This window comes from Trichechus manatus, unplaced genomic scaffold (assembly GCF_000243295.1).
Source record: "Trichechus manatus latirostris isolate Lorelei unplaced genomic scaffold, TriManLat1.0 scaffold00041, whole genome shotgun sequence".
NCBI lineage: Eukaryota > Metazoa > Chordata > Mammalia > Sirenia > Trichechidae > Trichechus > Trichechus manatus.
In genome coordinates this window covers 4,560,763-4,588,135 of record NW_004443977.1, presented here as the reverse complement: position 1 = coordinate 4,588,135, position 27,373 = coordinate 4,560,763, and the positions used below count along the sequence as shown (strand labels likewise).

General features: G+C 36.9%; 1 protein-coding gene across 1 annotated transcript in view; it reads right to left on the bottom strand.

Moving 5' to 3' along the window:
* SPAG16 (sperm associated antigen 16) overlaps nt 1–27,373 on the bottom strand; it is a 999,944-nt gene that overhangs the window by 805,467 nt on the left and 167,104 nt on the right. The window contains exon 10 of the mRNA XM_004376284.2: nt 26,372–26,499. Within this exon, the coding sequence (XP_004376341.1) occupies nt 26,372–26,499 (128 nt within the window). The remainder of the gene's footprint in view (nt 1–26,371; nt 26,500–27,373) is intronic.

Sequence of the window (27,373 nt, the reverse complement as noted above, 5' to 3'; positions counted from 1 at the left end):
CAATACTTTTTGCCTCCTTCTCCAACTGGCAGGGTCAGTCATTCAGATATGGTACGGCAGGGCAGGTCTAACTGAAGAGGAGTTAATAGGATGAGTTGTTTGTGGCACTTACTACAGCCACCAGCGTGGGTCAGTAATCAGTGCAGGGCATGTTCCAGTAGGCCATGCCTGTGCTGCTTGGTGGTGTGATGTTAAGCGCATGGTGCAGGTAGGCAGGATGTAGTGGGGAGATTGTTATGTGTGGAGCTAAGATGGATATGGGAGAGAGAAGAGAGGAACAGGAGCCAAAAACATACAAACAAACAAAAAAGAATGCTAGGGGAGCTTGCCATTGGAGTGGACAGATGAGAGACTATGAAATGGAGAAAACAAAAAGGGGAAGAAGAAGAAAAAAAAAAAGAAAGAATAAATAAATAAAAATCAGAAAGGGAAAAGAACAGCAAAGTTCCCAGGGATCCCACTGGTGCGGTTATGAGGTCTGTGGAAGTTGTTCTCAGGTGTTGCAGTACAGCCTGGCTGGAAGGCGTAGAGGTATACAACGCCAGGTATTTAGGGAACAGAAAGAGAAGGATGATTTAGAAAGACGAGAAACTGAGTAATGAAGAAAGACAAAAAGGGAAAAAGAGGGAAAAGAAAACAAAACAAATTTCAAAAAAGAACAAGAAGAGCCCCCCAAAAAACAAGAAAAAAAAAAAAAAGAAAAATCAACAATAAAAGAAATGCCCTCAGGGATCCCTCTGCATGTCTGTGCAAACCGAGGGGGTAGGTTCCACGCCACGCAGCACCGCCTGGCCAGAACAAGCTCCCAACTCAAGAAAATGAAAAGAAAACATACAAACAATTCAAAACAAACGAACGAACAAAAGCCCCGGGATCTCACCAGCGTGGCAGCCCAGACCGGGAAGCAGCTCCACACTCGAACGGAGCTCCACAGCCTCTCAGGAAGAAGCAAAGATGGCACACGGAGCCAGGTATTTGAGCGAAAGGAGGGGGAGGTGGTGAGAGGTAAGGAGAAGTCGAAAGAAGCAGAAAAAAAGCAACACCAGCAGCCAACAAATGGCACTCAGAGAGTCAGCTCGTGCGGGCTGGTGGAATCCAAGCAGCCGGTGCTTCCCGGACAAGAGACTGTGTCTGCGGGAAGCAGAGGAGACCAAGCATGGGTGAAGAAGGGCAGGGGGTGGGAAAGTGTATATCACAAATTACCGGATCTCCGCAGCCCCTCAGGAAGAAGATGGTACACAGAGCCAGGTATTTGAGCAAACTGAGGGGGAGGTGGTGAGAGTTAAGGAAGAAATCAAAAGAAGTGGAAAAAGGCAACACCAGCAGCCAACAAATGGCACTCAGAGAGCTGGCCCATTCGGGTGGCTGGAATCCAAGCAGCCAGTGCTTCCCAGACAAAAGATTGTGGCCGCGGAAAGCAGAGGAGGCCGAGTCGGGGTGAAGAAGGGTAGGGGGTGGGAAAGCATATATCACCAATTACCGGTTGTTTTGTCTCCCGCTAGAAGCTCCGTGAAGGTGCTTTCTCTTACCCGTTTGCTGGTCTCCAATAGGAGTCCAAGATGGCGGATCCATGCTGCGTTAGCTGGTAGGGGACCTCTGCATGAATCTTTCCTCGCTCTCCATTCTCTGTCAGTTTTCTCACTCCATTTGGTGCTTGGCTGAGTTCTTTATCTCTTCATTTGATGTTTTAGGGTTTCAGGATTGTTGTTGTCTCTGTTCAGCTTAGTTTTTCGGATCTTTGTTGTAGAGGGACAGTGTGGTGCTTCTGCCTAGAGCGCCATTTTGCCAGAAGTCACTCAAACTCATTTTGACTATTTAGCCATTAAATGAGTAATTCAAGTTTCAACTTTGCCTTTTTTCACTCTTTACCTAAAACATTTTCTTCATTGCTAAGTTTACAAATGTCACATACATGAAGACAGGTCTCATTTTTTAATACTCAGCCTAGTCTCACCTCTGAACTCCAGGTTCATATGAATGTGATTTCTGAAAGACACCTAAAACTCAAGTTCATCACAGTTACCACCTCCACCCAATCTTGGTTCTCCGAGAAATGTACCACCACCAATCTATTTTGAGGTTTTATAGAAGATAACACAGCAAATATTCATGTGTTTTTTTCCAAGAACAAGGATACAGTTGTATCATTTATAGCTGTAATATGCTTGTTATTGCAATGCAATATACACTCAAATTCTACTGAATACCTTTAAAAATATAACCTAGTAGAAAACACTATGAAACATTAAAGGGCAAATATATATCATTTTTATCTTTGTTAAAACTGCTCATATCTTTTTCTTCCTCATTTTTGACCTTAATTCTAAAAGTGCACTAAAGACTTTAGCCAAAATTTTAATAAGCCAAAGCGAATCTCTCAGAGACATTTATGAAGCATTTTATAATGTAGTAAATTGTATTTGTCTACCTTACCCAAAAATATTTATAGAAAATATCAATTATCAGTCAAAGGCTATGGGGCTTCTAATTATTACTCTCATCATTTAAACTACCAAAATAAAGCTCACGTGTGATAGATACTGTTTTCATTTAGTGAGCATAAAGTGTGAATCATTTATTTTACTTGAAGTTCTTGGCTCCAGCCAAATGAGTAATCTACTTCTCTATCTAAAACTGTCATCTCTTACAATTTACTATTGATTCATGTGTTTACTTAGAGAAAAATGAAGGGATAGAGAACGGTTGAAGCTGGAAACAGATCTGCCTTATAGAATCACATTCTTAGAACCTGAGGAGATAAAAGCAAACAAACAAAACATATGGCAACAGAGATCTACAGGGAGACCAAGTCATACTGCGCACAGGTTAAACCCAATTCCCATTCAAACAGCTGCATAAATCAAATATGAGTCTCAGTAGGTACAGTAATACTTAGAGGTCCAAGTTATTAGGTAAAGAGTGTCTTAAAGATATATTCATAGATAATAGAGGCTCTGACTCAGGTGATTCCTTTGCTGAGATGGAGGATTGGCAAGAGGAATACAAGCTCCAGTAAGAGGAAGATTGGGATTCCAAATAGGCAGAAAGGAAACATTAATATCTGCAGAACACATACCATGCTCCAGAAATCATGTCATGAGACATTACGAAGATCATTAATTTAATCCTTATGGCTATCCTGAGGAATGTTTTTCTTTTGCTTGGTCTGTCCAGAACTTACCACAATATCCTGGGTAACTTTGAAAAATGTGGCCAAATAGATGGCTGAATGCCTGAAACCACTGGTAATTTTATTTTTTCTACACAATGCTAAATATTATAATAACAGGATCCTTTGAAATAAATAACAGAGTGAAAACACAGAGATACTATTTGGGACATATGAAGATATATCAGAACTTGGAGAACAAGAGAGTGGGTAGCAATGACTGATTTAACAGTAAGCCAGGCAGGGAGGGTAAGTTGCATACTGCAGTTGATACTTGTATAGTATGCATTCCCTTCATCTCTGGCAACAGCACCCAGAGATTCTTCTTTTAGGAACTGCCCTTCCACTTCTTCTATTATCACCATGAAAACTGACACCATCCCCACCTCTAGCACAATTCATAATTGCCTTATGTCAATACAGTAGTCATTTTCCTTGGTTACAGTGTTCCGCTCTGAGATGGCACTTAATCCTATCAGTCAATGCAATATAGAAAAGCACTTGCCTAAACCTGCAGGAAAGAGAACTAGTCGTGCTCTTTCTTTGAGAGTTATGGAAAGAAAGCCTCTCTCTTTGCCTGGATGACACCGTAAAAGAACAAGAAGTCTGGACTGCTTCAGCCATTTTGCTGCCAGAAGAGGAGAGCCTGGAGCCAGGGAATAATGCCCATACAAAAGACAGAGGAGAAAAATGGTGAAATCAGGACCACAGGAATATCTTTAAAATGTGAATCAAGCTTGACCTGAAGCTACTCGTACTTCCGATCTTTTCAGTTACTTAACCAATAATTCCCTTTTATCTTTTAACCAATTTATGTTGTATTTCTGTCATTCTCAATATAAAGTGTACCAATTTATACAGGTAAGAGATTGGAACTTCAGCATGGCTCATGTAGTAGTCTCCAAAGAGATCATCAGAAAAGTTATTTAATAAACCCCAATGCATGAAGAACTGAGATGAGGGAAGGAGGTTGGGGAAGATTTCAAAGCATGAGTTTGGGCGACCTTGCAGGGGGATTAATTGGTTTGGATGTGAAAAAGAAAGAGAACATTTGCTAGGAAGCTATATATTTTTAAGACTATGAAAACATAACTTTTATACACTTGGGATAAAATTTATTAAGTGGGTGCTTTTGTATACATTATAATATCATAGAATTATAATATTTACATTATGTGTATATATTTTATAAAAATTTATTGAATATTCCAATATTCACACAACCTGAATTCTTCTAATAGAAGAAAATAAATTCACTACAAATCAATGACTAAAACAAAATAGTTTCTGAATTATATAAAATATATAAATAAAATATTTATTGCATCAAGAACTAACTAGTTTCTTTTCTAGTGTCAGATCTTGGATTTAAAGATTAGTAGTAAAGCAAAGGAGCCCTAGGGGGCATGCAGTGGTTAAGAGCTACGGCTACTAACCAAAAGGTCAGCAATTCGAATCCACCAGCCGTTCCTTGGAAACCCTATTGGGGCAGTTCTACTGTCTTATAGGGTTGCTATGAGTTGGAATTATCTCAATGGCAACAGTTAGTAAGGGAAAATTCATAGAATATGTTGTGGTTTAATTCTATAAGGTAACTTAACCCCAGAAATATATCACATTCATAAATAACTAACACAAATAAAAATAATCATAACTACGTAAAATATAATCACAGCTGTGTTATTTATACAATGATAAAAATATTACATGAATTATTATATACTGATGTATTAACAATAATCAGATATTTAAATAAAGATGGAATAATTAGCACGGAAAGATATTCCCAACACCTTAACTACATAAAGTAGATTTCAGAACAGTACATATAATATGATCCTAACTGACAGGGGGTAGGGATTGCAAAGGTACATATTTCTGACAGAATAATAGTTATTCAAAGTGTTAATAGTGTTTATTTGTTTTGGTATTTAAGGGACGGGGAAAAAGGAAACATGTATTATTCTTGTTAATAGGAAATACTTCCATTTTGAAAAAAATAACATTCCCACAATTAAACATCATTATCTCTAAACTTACAAAGTAGACCAAAGTTGGATGTAATTATGCAATAGTTAGTAATTTCTCCTACAATTTAAAACTATCATTGTTATCATTAACTCCCTTACATTAGCCAAATAAACAGTGCTTTGTGCTTCATAATATTGTTGATAAATCAATATTGTCACTAACAGTATTATAACTATACATCTTTCAAAATATAAGAAAGGCTAATAAAAGACATTTGTATGTAGAGTAAGTTTTACAGCATGATACTATCAGGTTATAGTATAGCAGAATTTTTTCAATATTCCCAATAATTTAAAAAATAGTAAGAAAACTAAAAAAAGTATATATCAAGAAAATATGCTCACAGAGAAATCTCATTTCAATTGCAGCTAAAGTTTTGACACTGTACATTTGAAATTGATACCTCTTATCCACTTTTATAACAGTCTTTAATCTAAATCTCCATTATACAGTATATAATCTTTAAAGTCCTGGTGAAATTAAAGGTTACAATTGACAAGTAGAAAGATGTACTTATGTTTATACAAAACATTAGCTGCTATAAATGATAATGAATGCTGAAATGCCGATGATACAAATGAGATTCTGAATACATGCCAGTGCTTTAATGCTCTTCCTTGAATGGAAATAAGTGTTACATCTAGGCCAATGGCGTCACTAGGTGGTGCTGGGGGAGAGGAGGTGAGGACTGCACTGGGTGACACTGTCAGAGGGAGTAACACCAAAATGACTGCCTAGAAATTTTTTGTGCAGTGTTTCAGTAGAAATTTATTCTTTTTTTAATAAAAATATCCCTATAGTTAGTTATAACAACAAAAAAAATTTTTCATAAACCCAGCTTATATGTATCAACATACCTACAAGGCTAAAACTCTATGCCCTATGCTAATTTACTTTTTGAACCTCCTAATGTGCTCCAGTCAGAGTGTCATTATTATCCAATTACAATGACACTCCAAATCATGTGGTTTCATCTGCACACGTTACAAGCAGAGGCTGCTGTTTTCGTTGCTGCCATTGTTTCTATAGTCGCTGACTTCATCAAAATTTCTCATGTTTTAGCTACAAGATTGTGGTAATTAGCATGGAGAGGTGACGCCATGAGTCACCATACTGGGTGACATCACTGATCTAGGCTGTGAAACATGTTTGAGGGCAAAAGATTGCAAGGCAGGGTCTCATAGGGAACATTATGAGAAACACATTGCTGTGGAGACTTCTGAAGGGTCTGAATTTCTTGGTAGCATGGCCAAGTGTGTGTCTCACTGGTAGGTGGGGCACAAGGCCATAGTAAAAGAAAAGAGGCTCTCTGCTCCAAGGTTCTTACAGAGATGTGCATCTTGAGCATCTCCAAAGGGACATTTAGCCAGATTCAGCCTCACTGGCTATAGCTTGTAGTTTTTACACTCCTATCCCCTCCCTTTTTTCCTATTTTTCTACCTTGTTTTCTTACATCTTTACAGAATATAAACAGTTTTATATCCTAACAGCATCTTTTAGTATTTCCAATTGCTTTGATTTTTGCTAGTTGTTTTGAATTGCTCCTTTTTTCAACTTCAATTGGCTCCCTCCTTCTTTTATCTTTACCCTCCCTACTTCCATCTGATGCTCCTTATCTTCTCCTAACATAATAGTTCTGTTTATATGACATAAAAAGAAAGGACCTCTAATTAACTTCATTTTTACATTAAAAGCCATCTTCATTTTTAACCCACTACTTTGACTTTTTTATTTGCTGGTTTCTACTTTCAGGTTTAACCTATCGATTTCTTTTAACACCACTCATTTTAAGTTTTTCCTTTATTGAACTTTAAAGATGTTTTATGCTTCCATTGCCATAATTTATGTAATTTCAATCTCTTATATTTCTACTTTATTATTTCACATCTGTTTATCAATTTCTCTTTAAGTTTTGCCACAATAATGTTTTTATTTTATGATTTATTTTTTAAGAGTAACATTAGGGGAAAATCTTACCACCAACAAGGGAAGTTGGAAGCTTTTGTCCCTGCAGCATTCCCTATGGCTTCCACAAATGGGCTTTAGCTCTTTCATTAAGGCTTTTCCAAAATGAAAAAGTCACTCTCACCTCAGAATATTTTGGGGACATTATGAGAAAAACCAGATCCAAGCAGGATGAAGCATGGTGAAGTGCAATGGGAGTGCTTCAGGTAGACTGCTTCACTGTCAAACATTCTTCTAAAGTGGTACCTTTTCAGTAGCTTTTAAGGTAAAATGTCAACATGATATTTTTATAACTATAATGAAGAGACCTAAAAGGAAACATTGTGAAAACAAGACTATGAGTTATATCGAGAAGCTGGCTAAATAGTAAAACCCTAGCTCTCTCCTTTCTGAAGTATCAACACCCAAAATGTCTTTGCCCGTTGTCTAACTCATGCATTTCAATGAGGACACTATCATCCCCCAAGGAAGTAAAAATTAGTTCTGGGTGAAGGCAAAAAATATTAGCTATCACAGTGATCTGTGGTCCTCCAAAGGGCTACAGTACAGAAACAGATGCACCTGAAGGCTGGGTGTATAAGGCACATCCGTGGTAGAAAATTTTATGAAGTGAGGTCACAACTGGGTAAAAATTATCTAAGTTTGAGAAACTCATATCTCTATCAGATGAGTGTTTAAAAATCCTCTATATTTGACCCATCTCCCATGAATGTGGCCTGGCCAGAAAACCTGCAGTATCTCCTTTTTCTAGAAATTAGCTCCTTAATTCATTCCTCCACTATGTTTTTAAGTGCCAACTATGTGTCATAAGCTATACTATATGCTAGGATACTACAGTGAAGGAGGCCTGTTCCTCTCCCCAAAGAAACATATAGTCAGAAGGAGATTCAAATACTCAGATACCCAAGTAGGTAAAATATGTTTGATAGAAAATGACTACCACTCTTTAGGATTCCATGGGAGGTAGAGGTAATCTAAATTTGTTGAGTCAGAGAAGACTTGTGAAAGGTATGACAACTGAGAATACAAGTGCTTCTGGCACTTGGAACAGATTGTACAGAGCTTGAAAGGAAGACAAAGGATGATAAGCTCAGGAACTGAATGTAGGTAGTTAAATTCAATGTGTTTGGTGGGGTAGATAGCTTCCAAAAATTGCAACTATGAAATTCTTCCCTCACTGTATGCCCATGCTATTTCACTCATCAACAGGTGCCTATTTCTCTCCCCTTGTATCTGGACTGGCCTTGTGACTTGCTTTGACCAATATAATGCAACAAAAACATCATTCTGGGATTTACAGGCCCAGAGGACTAGCAACTTCTACTTCCTAACTTTTGCAAACCAACTGCCACCCTGTAAGGTAGTCTAGGCTATCCAGTTAAAGAAAGAGAAAAGGAGAGGGTAGGTAAGGGGAGGAGAGAGAGAGAAATGGATTGAGAAACACTGAGAAAAAAGAAAAAAACTACCTGAAGAGGTCCTAGAGAATGAAATACCATGTGGAGAGACAGAGAGAAGAAGACAAGGAGACCTAGACTCCAAACATGTCAGTAAGTTTTCTCGGACTTCACAGCCCTGCCCAGTCACTTGCTGAGTGAGCCTAGTGAGTAACACTTGAGCCACATGGAACAGAAGAAACACCCAGATGAGTCCATTAAACCCACAGAATTGTGATAAATAGTCTAATATCTTTGATATAACCACTAAATTTTGGAAAGGTCTGGTTGCTGAAACATCTGAAGTATACGGTATAGGGACACAGAGTTGGAGAGGTAAGCAAGGACTATATTGGAGAAGGCCTCATGAATCTTGTTAAAGAGTTTAGACATTTTTTACCTGCGGACAATGGGCACCCTTTGAAGTTACTTTAGAACAGAGTGACGCAATTAGGATCAAATGAGACAGGGTAGGTGGGATCTTCGTCAGATTGGAGAAACCAGGGTTGTCAGCTCTAGGGTAAGTCAGTTACTATGGAATAGATGCTTTAATAAGAGTTTAAGATTTCACTTAAGACCAAAGGCTGCATTGCCCACCCATGTCTTCTTTCTTGAGATTCTAAAGGTGAGAACAGCAAGATGGTGTCCCTTCCATTTTTTTTTTAAATGGATTGACTGCTAAAAGCATCACATCAAAATTATATTCTATCTCTAGCAAATGGCTAGTATCACTTGATATACATTTTGTGTAATAAACTCATTCCAAGTTTTGTTTTTTTTCTTTGTCACGTTTTTTCTCAGCTAATTATTTTTAATTTACTTTATTTTACTTTCCTGTAACCAATATATATTTTTAACTCCTTTAAACACTTGTTGAAAATATACATGTACATATAAATAAATATACACTTTTATTCTTCTAGGTTTGAGTAAGATCATGACATTTCTTAATTCTTTAAGTATAATAGTTTTTAAATTTTAAAACTGATATAACTGAATTCCTAGGTACTCCCTGCTGTCAAGTCAATTCCGACTCCAAGCAACCCTATAGGACAGAGTAGAACTGCCCCACAGGGTTTCCAAGGCTATAAAGCTTTACGGAAGCAGGGTGCCACATCTTTCTCCAGTGGTGCATCTGGTGGGTTTGAACCACCCAACTTTTAGTTAGCAGCTGAGCACTTAACCATTGTACCACTGGGGCTCCTTAATTCCTAGGTAAACCCTGAAAATTCCCCAATACAAAACTCTGCCATTTTGAAATGCAAGATATTTCTTACCACAAATGACATAAATGTGTTTTACCTGCAGTAATTTCTTAATAAAACTGATACAATTTAGCCAGTCTACTTAGATGTTTAAGGTATTAAACACACACTTAGACAGTACTTACAATGTGACACATTATTTACAAATATTAACTCAATTGGATACCAAAACAAACCTATGTGGTAGGTATAATTCTTATTTTATAGATGAAGAAATAGAAGGAAATAGAGGTTAAACAACTTGTCCAAGGTCACAGGGCTAATTAAGAAATAGAGATAAATAGGTTAATTAACTTCCCTCAGGTTACAGGGACGGTATGTAGAAGGATTTGAACACAGACCAACTGGCAGGAGGGTCAGTAATCTTAAACCACTATTCTAGACTATTTCCCTAAAGTTATGCCTCTTAATTTTAAGAAAATTTACATTAACTGGAAAGAGAGAAGATGAAAGCATACAACAATCAATAAAGAGCCAGGAGGCACCTGTAAAATTATAAAGAACTATACACACGTTCACTGTTACTAGTTAATAGGCCATAGCATGGCCTAATGGTTGAAAGAGCCAAATTCTGACTCTCAAGTGGGTTCAAATCCTGGCCTTGTCACTAACTCACTGTGTAACCTTGAGCAAGGCAGAAAATATTCTGAAATCTCAGGTTCCTCCTCTATAAAATGGGGAAATGACAGCACCATATTAAAGAATGTTTCATGAGGATTAAAAAGACAATACATGCAAAGCCTTTAACATTGTGATTGGCTCATCCTCTCAATAAATGTTCATTGTGATTACTGTCATTGTATGATCAGCATCCAAGATTTAAGGATAAATATTAACTGATCTTTAAAGAGAAGTGAGACCAATCAGCTAGTTAATCACATATTTATTTCGCCTATTATTTCAAAGCTTATAATTTCCACTAAACAGCTTTGTGGTAAGATAAACCAACAAAATATAAATTCTTAAGTGTATGTCCTTATATAAAAGGTGTAACTTGTAAAATGCAAACAGTGTTTTACTAAGTACAATCCCAGAGTATATTTTAGTATTTAAAAGAAAAATCACTTTGGAAAAATCTAACAAAAACAAAAAATAACTTTAAGTAATTCTTAAAACACTGTCGTTAATAGCCTACGGCTTCATTTCATTTGGACTGATCTAGTACCTAAAACTGCCAATTAACAATTTTCAGGATATTTTTCTTTCTATTAAAAAGAAAAAAAATAGATAAATCACACACACACAGACTAGCATCTGATATTAAAATAAAAATTACTTCCCTAGAATAACCAAGGTTCAGTATACTTTCAATATCTATTTTCAATATCTAGAAAACTATTACAAATAAATGTACATTCTCTACCTAGCACAAAAGGGAAAAGTACACTCTCTATGCAATGTACTGAACAACTAGACTTAAATATACTGTAGTACATTTTGCACAATAGAGGAGAAGGCTCAAAATTATCACTAAGAAATTGTGGTGGAGTCATTTCTCAATCACTCTTTTTGCTTAGATACAGTGGGATATACCACATTCTTCTTCCTCTGAAGAGAACTGCTGGCATTATTGTGGCAGTTCCCTGGCAATGTTTTACATAAGAAAACACCACGAAGAAAAGTTAGTAACTTTTAGAAATAACTGTATTTTTTTTCACCAAGTGATGTGTCGATTGTTTGAATTTCCTTAAGCATAAATGTAAAACAAATGCAGATAAATTCTTTTTCTCCATAGGTCACAATTCATCATATGGTTAATATTATCAGCTTAATAAATGTTCTATTTTATTCATCAATCAAATAACTGATACCTAATTTATCATCAAAATTGTTAGGTCCCTTGAGAAATCTTTCACATTAGCCTCGTTAGTAACATAACAGAATGAAAGCATAAAACCTGCACGGTGGCAATGGCAGCTGTAAGAACTGTCACAGATGACACAAGTTAGCTTTGAAAAGTTCTAGAACTTCATATTCAGACCAGAAATTTATAACTACCCGTTTTCCTATGGGAAAGGCTTCCCCCTCACCAAGAACTGTGTATATATTTGTGTAGGAACAGCCTACATTCTATATCATAAACCATATACTTCCTTATCCCTTGATATATACTCTATAAGCATATGCCCCCACTTTTTCAACACTGCTCTGATATGATTAGGAGCTAGAACAGTCATGAAACTAAGAGGCCTAAATCCTTATGCATGTACTTGTTACTTTTTCCTAAGGGAAATACGCAGAAGGAACACTCTGATTAAACAGAAACTATTTAATCTCCTCCCACATGTGCCAGGTGAGATCCTTTTGTCCTGCTCCCTCCAACCTTATCCTAAGGGCTGAAATAACATCAGGGCTCCTGCATCCTTTTCCCCTAGGCCTGCAGTCAATAAGTGGCTCTCTAGGTCTTTCTACAGCAATGATAAAAAGCACAGAATCTTATTCCCAATGCTTAAAACAGTGCCTGGCACATGGTAGGCATTTATTACATAATCGTTGAGGGAATAAAGAAAATCAAAGAGAAAAACTTTGTCCCAATTCAAGACCGCTTATTCTCCCCATGTACTGATCCAAGTTTTAGCAATGTAACCCAGTTGTATCCTTGGCCTTGACAAAATCAATGCCTCTCCTTCTCAGAGGGGATCTGACTAAGAAAGAGAAAAGATTTTTATTCCTTTTTACCATGTTGTTGTTGTTGTTGTTAGGTGCCATGGAGTCAGCTCCGACTCATAGCGACCCTATGTAGAAAAGAATGGAACGCTGCCTGGTCCTGTGCCATGCTCACAATTGTTGTGATGCTTGAGGCCATTGTTGCAGCCACTGTGTCAATCCATCTTGTTGAGGGTCTTCCTCTTTTTCGCTGGCCCTCCACCTTACCAAGCATGATGTCCTTCTCCAGGGACTGATCCCTCCTGATAACATGTCCAAAGTAAGTGAAGATGTAGTCTCGCCATACTTGCTTCTAAGGAGCATCCTGGTTGCACTTCTTCCAAGACAGGTTGGTTCATTCTTTTGGCAGTCCATGTTCAATATTCAATATTTTTCGCCAACACCACAATTTAAAGGTATCAATTCTTCTTTGGTCTTCCTTATTCATTGTCTAGCTTTCACATGCATATGAGGTGAATTAAAAACACCATGGCTTGGGTCAGGCGTACCATAGTCCTCAATGTAACATCTTTGCTTTTCAACACTTTAAAGAAGTCTTTTGCAGCAGATTTGCCCAGTGCAATGTGTCTTTTGATTTCCTGACTGCTGCTTCCATGGATGTTGATTGTGGATTCAAGTAAAATGAAATCCTTGACAATTTCAATCTTCTCTCGTTTATCATGATGTTGCTTATTGGTCCAGTTGTGATGATTTCTGTTTGCTTTATGTTGAGGTGTAATCCATACTGAAGTCTGTGGTCTTTGATCTTCATCAGTAAGTGCTTCAAGTCCTCTTCACTTTCAGCAAGCAAGGTTATGTTATCTGCGTATCGCAGGTTATTAATGAGTCTTCGCCCAATCCTGAGGCCCCATTCTTCTTTATATAGTCCAGCTTCTCGGATTATTTGTTCAGCATACAGGCTGAAAAAGTATGGTAAAAGGATAAAACCCTGATGTACACCTTTCCTGACTTTAAACCACGCAGTAACCCCTTGTTCTGTTTGAACGACTGCCTCTTCATCTATGTACAAGTTCCTCATGAGCACAATTAAGTGTTCTAGAATCCCATTCTTCACAATGTTATCCATAATTTGTTACGATCCACACAGTCAAATGCCTTTGCATAGTCAATAAAACAAAGGTAAACTTCTTTCTGGTATTCTCTTCTTTCATCCAAGATGCATCTGACATCAGCAATGATATCCCTGGTGATGTGTCCTCTTCTGAATCCAGTTGAATTTCTGGCAGTTCTCTGTCGATATACTGCTGCAGCCACTTCTGAATGATCTTCAGCAAAATTTTACTTGCATGTGATATTAATGATATTGTTCGATAATTTCTGCATTCAATTGGATCACCTTTCTTGGGAACAGGCGTAAATACAGATCTCTTCCAGTCGGTTGGCCAGGTAGCTGTTTTCCAAATTTCTTGGTATAGACGAGTGAGCACTTCCAGTGCTGTAGTCATTTGTTGAAACACCTCAACTGGTATTCCATCAATTCCTGGAAACTTGTTTTTTTGCCAATGCCTTCAGTGCAGCTTGGACTTCTTCCTTCAGACCATTGGTTCCTGATCATACGCTACCTCCTGAAATGGTTGAACGTCGACCAATTCTTTTTGGTATACTGACTGTGTACTCCTTCCATCCTCTTTTAATGCTTCCTGCATCATTTAATATTTTCCCCGTAGAATCCTTCAATATTGCAACTCGAGGCTTGAATTTTTTCTTCAGTTCTTTCGGCTTTAGAAATCCTGAATGTGTTCTTCCCTTTTGGTTTTCCACCTCCAGGTCTTTGCATAAGTCATTATAACACTTCACTTCGTCCTCTCGAGCTGCCCTTTGAAATCTTCTATTCAGCTCTTTTACTTCATTGTTTCTTCCATTTGCTTTAGCTACTCGATGTTCAAGAGTAAGTTTCAGAGTCTCTTCTGACATCCATTTTGGTCTTTTACTTCTTTCCTGTCTTTTAAATGACTTCTTGCTTTCCTCAGGTATGATGTCCTTGATGTCATTCCACAACTCATCTGGTCTTCGGTCATTAGTGTTCAACGTGTCAAATCTATTCTTGAGATGGTCTCTAAATTCAGGTGGGATATGCTCAAGGTCGTACTTTGGCTCTCATGGACTTGTTCTAATTTTCTTCAGTTTCAACTTGAACTTGCCTGTGAGTAATTGATGGTCTGTTCCACAGTTGGCCCCTGGTCTTGTTCTGACTGATGATATTGAGCTTTTCCATTGTCTCTTTCCACAGATGTAGTCAGTTTGATTCCTGTGTATTCCATCTGGTGAGGTCCACGTGTATAGTTGCCGTTTATGTTGTTGACAAAAGGTATTTGCAATGAAGAAGTCGTTGATCTTGCAAAATTCTATCATGCGATCTCTGGCATTGTTTCTATCACCAAGGCCATATTTTCCAACTACCAATCCTTCTTTGTCTCCAACTTTCACATTCCAATCACCGATAATTATCAATGCATCCTGATTGCACGTTTGAGCAATTTCAGACTGCAGAAGCTGGTAAGACTCTTCAATTTCTTTTTCTTTGGCTTTAGTGGTTGGTAGGTAAATTTGAATAATAGTTGTATTAACTGGTCTTCCTTGTATACATGTGGATAATATCCTATCACTGACAGCACTGTACTTCAGGATAGATGTTAAAATGTTCTTTTTGACAGCTGTCTGTTTGTCATACTGTAGGGGCTTGTGTGTTGCTGTGATGCTGGAAGCTATGCCACTGGTGTTCAAATACTAGCAGGGTCACCCATGGTAGACAGGTTTCAGCAGAGCTTCCAGCCTAAGACAGACTAGGAAGAAGGGCCTGGTAGTCTATTTCTGAAAAGAATTAACCAGTGAAAACCTTATGAATAGCAGCGGAACATTGTCTGATATAGTGCTGGATGATGAGTCCCTCAGTTTGGAAGGTATTCAAAATATGACTAGGGAAGAGCTGCCTCCTCAAAGTAGAGTCACCATTAATGATGTGGATGGAGTCAAGCTTTCGGGACCTTCATTTACTGATGTGGCACAACTTAAAATGAGAAGAAATAGCTACCAACATCCATTGGAATGTGGAATGTACGAACCATGCATCTAAGAAAATCGGAAATAGTCAAAAATGAAATGGAATGCATAACATCAATATCCTAGGCATTAGCAAACTGAAATGAACTGGTATTGGCCATTTTGAATCAGACAACCATATGGTCTTTTTACCATAGCATGACCCCATATCCATGATATTCATATGTCAAAAGTGCCTGGCAGGCCTCATTTTCTTTTCACATATTCATCAACTGAAAATTCAGCCCAAATTCATGGATTCATTCCAGAATAGGCAATGTATTCTAAATTTACATTTTTGGTGAGTTGCTCCATAAAACTATTCTTCAGGTTTGTCATATGTATCCTCACTCCCCAAATGGAGAAACATCTGGAATATAGTTGTGAAAAAATCAAACTGATGGAGAACTGGGAGTCAATGTAGTGAAAATACAGGTCCCAGGTCAGCAAGGTTAATGTTTAAAGGTCACTCAGCTGTCAGGAGGTCAAATGGGTGAGGAAGACAGAAAAGTGAAATAGTCCAGTGAGGGTCTTAGGAAGACTTAGAAAACCAAATGTCTGAGAACTGGTAGAACAAAGCAAGTATAAAAACGGGAGACTGAATGTTGAGAATATGACAAGCAACAGTTTGGAATCAAGAAAGTAAGGCAAATAAGACAGGCTATAATAAAGCAGCTTCTTTTATACCCATTGCCGTCAAGTCTATTCCAACTCATAGAGACACTATAAAACAGAGAAGAACTGCTCCGTAGGATTTCTAAGACTGTGAATCTTTACAGAGGCAGACTGCCACATCTTTCTTCCATGGAGCGGATGGAGGGTTCGAACCACCAACCTTTCAGTTAGCAGCTGAGCATTTAACTACCGCATCACCAGGGCTTCTTTTATACTTCCTGCCAAATGTGAGAACTTGGGGCCTTGAGTGTATGACAGAAGTAAGCTAGCTACTGCGAGAGTAGCGTTTATAGCTACCTTATTTGCACAGAGTTGTCCAATTATGGCCCTGACTGTGAGTAGAAAAATTATTTTAATATTTTTAAGAACCTAAGATCACAGATACTCAAAGAGATTGTTGGACATCTAAGCAAAATCATTTTTAAGAGACAGGGTGATATTAGGTGGACCTAGGTTATAAGTGAGTAATGTAGTTTGAAAAAGTTGGCTCTAGATCTATGACTGCGCACAAATATTTTCATTAAATGCATGTACCATTCCTTCAACACAAATGGGACACCTTCTATCTGCCAAGGACTATTCATAATGATGAGAATCACACAGTTTCCGTCCTCAACAGACCTTTTGGGGTACTGGGAGATACAGACACATAAACAAATAATTGGGATTCAATATAATATGTACTATATACAGCTATATTATGCATTCTCTATATTATGTAACTAATACCAATAGAATAGAAAGAAGGTTTGGTTTAGGGATGGAGATATATTTCAGGAATCTAGACTATTTACCAAATAGAAAAGGGAGGTTAATGCAGTCCAACCAAAAGGAACATGAGCCAGGACACAAGCATCTGAAACAATTTCAGTGAGTCTAGATCATAGCGGGTATAGGGGCAAGTGACAGGAATGGGCTAGAAAGATAGGTTGGGGTTAGACTGGGAATAGCCAAATGTGTCTTGTGGCCTTGGAAATAATCAAAGATTTTAATGCAGAAATAGGATATCATATCTTCATTTTAGAAAGATTACTGTGATGACAGCAAGAAGGATAAATTTTAGTTAGGGGAACAACTGGAGGCAGAAATATCAGTAGCAGGCTGTTGAGGGAATATAAGTGAAAGATGACGAGGAACTTTTGACAGAGTTAATGACTAACAACTTATTTTGTATATAAAATACACGGACTCAAGTGACTGAAGGAATGTGATAAGTCAGTGGTAAGGAGGACATAAGAAAGATTCACAGGTCATCTTAGGTGACTATATAGATGATAAAGACACTAACCAAAATGGGGGAGGGGGGGAAGAAAGTATGAGTGGAGGAGAAGGGAATGGCAGAAAGAGGATATTGGCTTTGAGACACTCTAAGTTTGAGGTGCCCATGTGAGATACAGGCAGAAATTTTCTATTTCATGAGGTACTCTAATAGTTATTGCATTGGGATAATGTCAGTAGTTTTAAACTAAATTTGAATTCAGAGTATGAATATTGTTATGTATGTTGGGTATATGAGTCAAATAAAAAGTTCTATTACTTTCATTGATATGAAAAAAATAATAATATAAAACCAACATGACAAAATCTTGCTAGTCATAGAGATACAAGAAATTGCTGAAATTGGCTTAAGATTGAGACCTATCAGTATAAGCACTGGCATTTACAACCCATCCACCACATAATTGTAAACAGTAAGTAAAAAATAAATTATGGGATACCATTTTACATGTATTGGCTTTATCATGGACTAAAAGACAAGATCTTGGACAAGTTCAGGGGAGGCACTCCATCAAGTAATGACAGAAATTGCTGGAACAACTGAGTATTTGTACTTTATCAAATTTTGCCACCTCCAATTAGTAAAAGTGAATTATGAGTAAATGTGTGAATATAATTTGACATACTAAATAAATTGTTACAGAGAAAAGAGGTATACTGGTACTTGTCCTAAATCATCTGCATTACAAATATGAAGCTTTGCTTTTAACTTCTATTTGCCTTCCTATTATTACATAGTAAAAAATTAAACCCATTCCTGTCAAGTCAATTCTGACACATAGCAGCCCTATAGGACAGAGTAGAATTGCTCCATAGGGTTTCCAAGGAGTGGCTGGTGTATTCAAACTGCCAACCTTTTCATTAGCAGCCATAGCTCTTAACCACTGCGCCACCAGGGCTCCATTACACAGCAGGTAATAGCAAATACCAGGATGTAGTTAAGAAAGAAGCTGGAAAGAGATGGCTTCCATATTAAGTAGGATGATATTAATACACTGCCACTGCATTGAAATATACTTACCTTATCATAATAATATACTCCAGAAAAAAGACTTTTTATGCAAAAACTAAATGTCTTAGCTTTCAGAAACAGAAACTATGTCCTAAGGGAGACAATCATAGTTTCACTTTTTACCAGTCTTAGTTAATAGGTGAGATTTTTATGCATTGTTGGTACTACAAGTAATTGCTATATATAATTATAATCTGTCCAACAGTGCCTTCGTGTAGGTCACTGTGGTTATTACTATGAATCTAGATAATTAAAACAGAATGAAAAACGGTTATAGCCCCAGAAGGGCAACTGTCGGTCTCTTTCTGAGTCTATGAAACATTGGAATTGAAAATGCTTTGTGCATCATCTGTGACCAATGAAAAGGCCTTTCCATAATGTTAACTGTTAAGTTGACCCAATGAACAAATCAGAGCACCTTCTGGAAGATGACAGCTGCTCAACAAACCCAACTTGGTTTAAAGCTCAAGACAGATACATGCAAAGGCACAAAAGACCATCTGAAAGAAACTGAAAATCTAATTGCTTAATTAGATGATGTATTTATACATGGAACACACTCAAAAAGATAAATACCTCATTAAAATATATGTTTACTTTTACTGTATATTCATGTATATCTTCCTTCTTAAAACGTAGAGGCAAAAACGTTATCATTAGTTAATGGAAGCAACCTGAATACCTTAGCATTTTGACAGTAAAAAAAAAAAAAACGTATCTTTATATTATAAAAAAAGTTCTAAATTATTCTGTACATTAACTAATGAGTGCAAGTATTTTTATCTGCATATAATTGCTCTCCTAAGTGGAATTTCCTTGAAGCTTCAAGGAACTGTAAGTTCTTTCCCTTTGATAATCCAAAATTTAAATACATCCTCTTCTCTAATGTTTTGTTTTTCTTTTTGAACACAATATCATAAAAATTACAACACAATTTAAGCTTATTATAAACATGCATTATAAAATACCAATGAAAATCTATAGTTTAAAAAGGATTTAATGTTTAATTTGAAAACTCACATTTTAAAATATAATTAGCAGGCTCCTGAAAACATAGAATTTGCAACCAAAACAATAGGGAAATTAAACTTTATATTGATCCATGTTTAAAAAATTACATTTCTATAATGCTCATTTTTTACACTAAAAGATACTCACTTTATTTTTATTTCTGGTGTCTGTTTCAATGGCAATGCATGGAATAGTACTGACATGAGCTTAACTACTTGCCAGGCAGGGCATACAGCCATGAAGTTTGTTCACTGCACCGTTTAAGGGGTCCCCTCCATATCAAAGTCTACTTGTAAGTTTAATAGGCATCCCAAACTTAATATGCCCAACCCCAAATTCCAAACTTGCCTATTAGTCTTCCTTAACTAAGTCAATAGCCCCTCTATTCTTCATTTGCTTCTGCCAAAAATCTTCGGAATCATCCTTACCTCCTCTTTCTCTCTCACGCCACATCCAATCCAGCACAAAAACCTGTTAACACTTCTATCAAAAAATAACAAAGAATCTGACCATTTATCAGCATCTGTGTCTCCATCACCCTGGTCCAGGACATCTTTATAACACTACTGGGTTACTGAAATATTTCCTAACTGATCTACCATCTTCCACCTTTGACCCCTACAACAGTCGACTTTTCACACAACAGTTAGAGCTATTTAGTTATTCCATAAGTCAATCATTTAATTCTTCCGCTCAAAACTCACTATAAAATTCAAAATATGATCACCTCACCGCCCCTTCTATTCCTAAGCACCTAACTTTATTTTCTCCTCCTCTTCTCTGAGCTCACATCCTCCTTGTTATTCCTAGAACATACTGGACATGCTCCTACTGCAAGGGCTTTGCATTTGTTGATTTGTTGTTCCTATAACTCTAATTCTCTTTCCCAGTTTTCTGCATGTCTCAGTCCTGTATCTCCTTCAGGTTTTCGTCAACTTTCACCTTTGTAGAAAAGCCCTGGCTACCCTCTTTAAGCCTATAGTCACCCTGTACTCCATTTCCCCTGTCCTGCTTTATTTTTCTCTATAGCACTATGGCCATTGAATACAGTATACTATGTACATTTTTATTATTGGTTCATCATCTGTCTCCCCAACTAAAGGTAACTCCCTAGGAGCAGAGATTTCTGTCACTGCCTAGAATACTGTCTGACATGTGCCCAATGAATTTTTGTTGAATGAATGAATGCATGTGAAAGTACCTTCAAATCTTCCTTTTTGTTTAAATTGCTTTATCTTATATAGCCTAAGTAATCTACTTCATAGAAATGCAGTGCATTAGTTGGTGCTTTTAAAGCAGTACCTCAGGCAAAGCCTGATGAGGGTTGAGCAACTCTCTTCGAAGCAATAGATGATCAGGAAGCTGTGTTCCTTCTATCATGTGACTCAACACTTTCAAAGTCCTTCGATTCAAACCATGAGGATGAGGAGAGAGTGCAGAGACTCTCACCGGAAGTCTTTGGCGTTAAGCCTGGAAGTGGTATACCCTGCCTTTGGTCAGGATGAATCACACAGCCAAACTCACTGTAGAAGGGGCTGGGAAATGTAATCTTCCAGTGGGCCCAGAAAGGGAAACTGAATTGGTGAGCTTCTAGCCAGTCTCCACTACACATAGCTTAGAAAAACACTAATATTTACTGTTTTTATTTTTTTTTCATAAAATACTTTAAAATTTATTCCATGTGCCTACTAAGAGCCATGATAGAAATTAGGTAGGGCTACGGAATTGAAGGAGTCTCTGGGTGGTGCAAATGGTTAAGCACTCAACTACTAGCCAAAAGTTTGGCAGTTCAAACACACTCAGAGGCACCTCTGAAGACAGGCCTGGCAATCTGCTTCCAAAAGGTCACAGCCTTGAAAACCCTATATGGAAGTCCTACTCTGCACACACGGGGTTGCCATGAGTCAGAATTGACTAGAATACAACTAACAACAACAACAATGGGATTGAAAGTGATCGAAAACATGAGAAGTAAATTATTAGTTGCATATTTCAGGGACCACCTTTCTGAGCAGGTGACATATGAGCTGAGATGTGCAAGATAAGAATGAGTTAGACATACAAAAATTGGGAGAAGTAGCACTGTAAGTAGAGGGAAGAGCTAGTATAAAGACCTTGGGGCAGGAATAAATGTGACTTGTTTTAAAAATAGTGAAAGGTTAGTGTAGCTGACATTACTGGGCAAGGGAGAATATAAGATGGGAATGTGGCCAAAGAAGTAGGCAGGAGTCTCAACTTCTAGAGCCCGGTAGGCCATAGTAAGAAGTCTAAATTTTATTTTTTAAGAAAGGGAAGACATTAGTATATTTAAAGAAGGGAATCTTATTACCTGATTTACATTTTTAAAAGATGTTTTTGGCTATTGTGAAGGGAGTGAATTATTGCAGGGTAGACTACAGTAAATTTGTAAGATTTTGCAATAGTGTGAGAAATGACCATGGTAATACTGAGAGAAGAGGGAAAATTTTAAGTATATGCTGGAGGAAAAATCTATAAGACTTATTGGTAGGTTTAATGGTGGGAGTTGGGAGGTGAGAGAATGAGGAGTCAAAATGCTCCTAGGCTTTTTCAGCTTGCATAAATTCACATAAGGTAGTGCCTTTCTCTAATAGAGAAAATTAGGAGAAGACTGGGTTTAACAGAGTAAACAAATTTTTTGGAGGGCATGATAATTTGGGGAAGACTGTTAGATATTCAAGCACAAGGGAGAAGTCAAGGGTAGAGAATCACCAAGGGATATGCATATGGAAAATATTTAAAGTTTGGGAATGGAAGAGGCCATTTGAGAGAGTGTAAGTAGTGAAAAAGATGAAGTAATGAAGTTGAGCCTGGGGCAATCTGACAATCAGAAGTCTGGCAGGTGAGGAATAGGGGGTTGAAGACTAAGAGCAAGGCCTGGGAGTCAGCACGAAAACCAGGACTGTGTCAATAATGGGAATCAGGAGAGGGAAGGCAGAAGTGGTCAATTATATTGACTGTAGCTGAGAGGTGATGAAACTGAGAACAGATAAAAAGTGACCACTGCTGGTGGGGAAGGGGAGTGGTTAATGCCTGGCAAGGGCAGTTTCTAAGGAGAGGAAAAGAAGAGAACTCCACTGGAGAAAATGGAGAGAATAGGACGAGTAATTGGAGGCTGTTAATTCAGTCAGCACTTTTGCCAAACTTTTTAGTGAAAATAAGCAGCGTACGAGGAAATAGCCTAAGTTTGGTGAGAGACTGTTGGCCCAAGGAAGGGACTTTTTTTTTTTTTAACTAATTGGAGTTACTAGAGGACATTTTCTAGGCTGGGAGCCATTCTATAAAAGCAGGAGAAAGACATCCACCTAAATCAGTGCTTAAAAACTCTCTTAACTAATCTGATTTAAAATCTTTCTGGGTCTTTGACCTAAGAAATTGCACTCTATAAGAATGCAAATAAGTAAAACATTAAGAATATTAAAATTATCTAGAACTTAATGTGCATTTATCTTATTATTAGGAGCACTGGTGGCTCGGTGGTTAAGCTCGGCTGCTAACCAAAAGGTCGGCGGTTCAAACCGACCAGCTGCTCTGAGGGAGAAAAATGAGGCAGTCTGCTTTCCTAGAGATTTCAGCCTTAGAAACCCTATGGGGTAGCTCTACTCTGTCCTGTAGGGTCTCTATTAGTTAGAATCAACTCGACGGCAATAAGTTTAGTTTAATATCTTATTATGACCTTGTTAGAAAAACATGGTAAAAAAAAAATACTTTGATGAATCCGTGTTTTCCAGAGAAAGAATATATAATTAACAAAGTGTGCACTTAAACACTATCTAATCAATTATTTTGGTATTTAAGTTTAAAGAAACTATCCTAGACTATAATTATCAGTGGGGAAAAAAAAAAAAAAAAGGATTTTGGCCTAAGTCATAGGTCACATAGTCGTATGTTAGTGGCAAAATTATATACCCAATTGTGAAATAGAAATTATTTCATTAATACTTTTCTTTAAAATAATGTTTGGTTTATTTACTGTTTGTAATGTGCTTTTGAGTTAAACAGACCTGATATAAATTCTTTCTCTGTGATTCTCAAGCTCTCTGAGCCTCGTGTGTGTGCGTGTGTGTGTGTGTGTGTGTGTGTGTGTGAGAGAGAGAGATGTGAATAATAACTACCTTACATAAATAGGGAGGTCAAAAATAGTGTGTATAAAGCAGCTGAATCCTGGTGTTCATACATACATTGTAAAACATAGTTTATTATTATTCTTCATATTCTTATCTTGTCATTATTACTATCAATATTATCTTGAGGATGTTAAGGATCCTATACACCATACCTGAAGAACTTTGTTTACATTGATGCTAACTGACTATCAAAGCAAAGTAAATAAATAAAGTCAGGGTCACTTATAAAAAATACATATTTTTTTTTCTTAGTGAAACATGTAATTGAGATCATAAACATTTATACAAACCCTATTAAGTATCAAGCCTGTGGGGAAGAACGGTGACTATTCAGTTGATTTGGTTTTAAATTAAGACTAGAAAATACGAAAATATTTGAGCATTAAAAGTTTATAATTAAATTTTATATTATGGCTAGCTGAACATTGGTAGCATATAGCGAGAGGTTAGAAAAAGAAGTAGAATAAAGTAGGTGGAAGAGGAACAGGCACATGGAGAAGAAGAAATGGAGGAATAAAACAGCAGAAACAGACCAACTGGAAATGAAGAAGACAGACAGGCAAAGAGAAGCCCAGGTAAGTAAGTTGTCTTAAAGTCACAGCTGAATCTTCCTTTAAGGTATGTTACCCTAGAAGATTAGTGATTACTCTTTCTTTTAGTGATTCATTTTTCTACTACCTGGCTTATAATGCTAGAACCTTCTCTCCTAGTGGGATTTCCAGTGTAGACTGTGACAGAGAAATTATTCCGTGGTAGTAGTAGTAGTTATCAGGGCTTCTAGCTGTTTTTCCAAAGGCTGGAAACTAAGCTAAGGTCCACATTTTGTCTTTGACTAGGAGCTGAACACTTCCCTCTTTCCCTTGTCCACATTTTCATTTAATAGAAGGTTTTCCGTTAACCTCCAATTAACAATAGCTGGACTGACCAACACTTCCCATTCTCTCTGTAAAACACACTAGCTGTGCTCACTGCACCTGATGGCTCAGCGCTCTCAGGCCACACCGAAATGGACCAGCACAGACTGCTCCCACAGGCCAACTGCCATGAATGCAAAGAGTCACAGGAGTTTGTTCCTAAACCTCCTTATAAATCAGTTGTGTTTGCTATTATAATCTAATTAAAGATTAACTAAGGTGATAAAATATGAGCGTGGTAAAGCGAACTGATTTCAATGAAAATTAAATAAATGCTATGGAAAAGGGAGGAAATCTTCCAAATGTCTGAAGTTCTTGCTTCAGCTTAAAGAAATTACAAACTGAAATTGTTGATGATAGCTTATGGTATGACTTATGCAAGAAATACGACATAGAATTCCAAACAGCAGACACTTAATCAAAGAATACGCCGTGGTCTTACACCAAAAGACTGCGGTATGAATGCACATGCACATGTTGAAGTTGAAATAGAACACTTAAGGTATAAACATATCACTTGTATGGTTCCCTTTATTAACAGACATTTTCAATTCATTAGCCTACTAGTTATGGTCACATCACACAGGACCGTATCTACTGTGCTCTTCTTAATATACTATAGACAATATTCTTGCAACTAAGAAATAATCAGACTAATCGAGTTTAGAAAGTAGACTATCCATACAGTCATCAAGAGCAAAGGAAACTTTACAAATATATAGAAATTATTAGAGTTGGTTAACATCCTATTCTGAGACATTAGTCCTTGTTAACTTGAGTATAATAGGAACAAACACAGTTTGCCATATTTCATGTACAAATCTTAGATTTCTTGAAAATCCGTGACATAACTTTGGGATTATATGAACAAGTGTCAGAAAATAATACTACTTACCTGAAACATAATCAAAATTACGTATCATGAGTATAAACAAAAGCTTACCACTTAGACTAAAATCTTAATGCACCACAGAAGATATTACAGAACATAGATTACTCAAGGAAATATTTTCCTCAAAAACTGTGAATAAATAGTAGTATAAATTTTATAAGACTTAAAATAAGTTTCCTGTGAATATAATACACAAATTCATGAAAAATATATTTTCAGTAAATGCCAAGTAGTAATAATATAATATTTGTCTTTAAATTTGGTTTACTGATGTGATTACCATTAACCCATTACCATCGAGTCTATTCCGCCTCATAGCAACCCTATAGGACAGAGTAGAACCTCCCCAGAGGGTTTCCAAGAAGCAGCTTATGGATTCGAACTGCCAACCTTCTGGTTAGCAGCCGAGTTCTTAACTGCTGTGCCACCAGGGCTCCAAAGTGACTAAAGTAAACCAAATTCTGGTCCTCAAAACAAACATTAAGGAGGATTTGTTAGTGCGGAAAAAAAACTGAACATTGGTAAAATTGATAAGTAAAATAAACAAATGAAATGCATAGTTGCTGAGATTCTATCTTTAAAATAAATCCTACGAACCTGTCTAAAAATGATTCCTGCTTTATTTTAAGTTGGGACTTCAAGTTCTACACCAAATATGCACCATAGTGTACTTAGTCTGTACTGCCACCAAGTGCCTAAACAAATTAGTTTTAAGAATCTTGAAGCAGCTATAAGCAGATTCTTTCAGTGCTGTGAGTCACAATTTGGAAACAGGCTAAGAACATACCACTTCTACCATGAATGACTGGCTATAAGATCACCAGAACACATGACAATAAAATCTCAAAGCCATTAATAAAACATCAGAATCCTACCAGCTCACTGGAAGTTCATGCAGTCTAAAGATGTTATTCAGCTTGTAGTCAAATTTTGATGGACCAAGATTTTCTTTACACAAATTCTGGCTTGGATCTGGTTTTATATCTACTGGAAATTCTGAATCCTAGAGGAAAAAAAAAGAAAAAAACCAAGAACTCTGTGTTAAATACCCAAATCACTGCACACACATTGATACTGTGTTATTTAATGTTAAATTACTACATAAACACTATTATTATATTCCCCTAGGACTTCATTTCGTATTTCAGTTTTGAGTAAATACGCAAAAAAGATAAAATTTTAGATCGGGCACAAATCTATTTGCATAACAAATTTTCATTCTAAGCTACACGCTACTTATTAAAATTATTTGAAAATATTTATGAATTCCAATGAAGCACAATATAATGTTATATTATTGGTCAGCTGTCTTTTTCAATAAGGTGTCCATCCCCAACAGCAATGTCAGCAGCCAGTCTGTGGTTATTCTTACAGGCCTTTGTCTTCTATAAATAGTAGATAATAAATACTCTCATTTGGTAACAAATAATAACATTTGTTCATTGATTAATTTTTGGTTGTTTCTTTAAATCTGAGGGCTGATTAAGAAGTCATTTATTGAAATTAAAAGATTTTTTTTTATAATCATTTTGAATTTCACATACATCATAATCCATATCTACCATTTGCTTGGCACACCTCCCCCCTATCCTAAGCAAACTCTAACTAAAGATCAAAGGTCATTTTCAGTCCATGAGAAAGTAGTCTCTCCTCAGTGGAAAGAAGACATGCTATTAACAGGCACTCTATTAACACTTAATGATAGAATAATTGCTTAATTCTACAAGAAAAAGGAATTGTCAATCCCCTAACACCTAACTCTTTTAAATTGGCTTTAGAGACAGAGGCATATCATTCATTTGTACGTTTATTCATTTATTCAAAAAATGTTTAGAAGTGTTACTTTATCCCAAACGTTTTTTAGGCATGGGGAATCC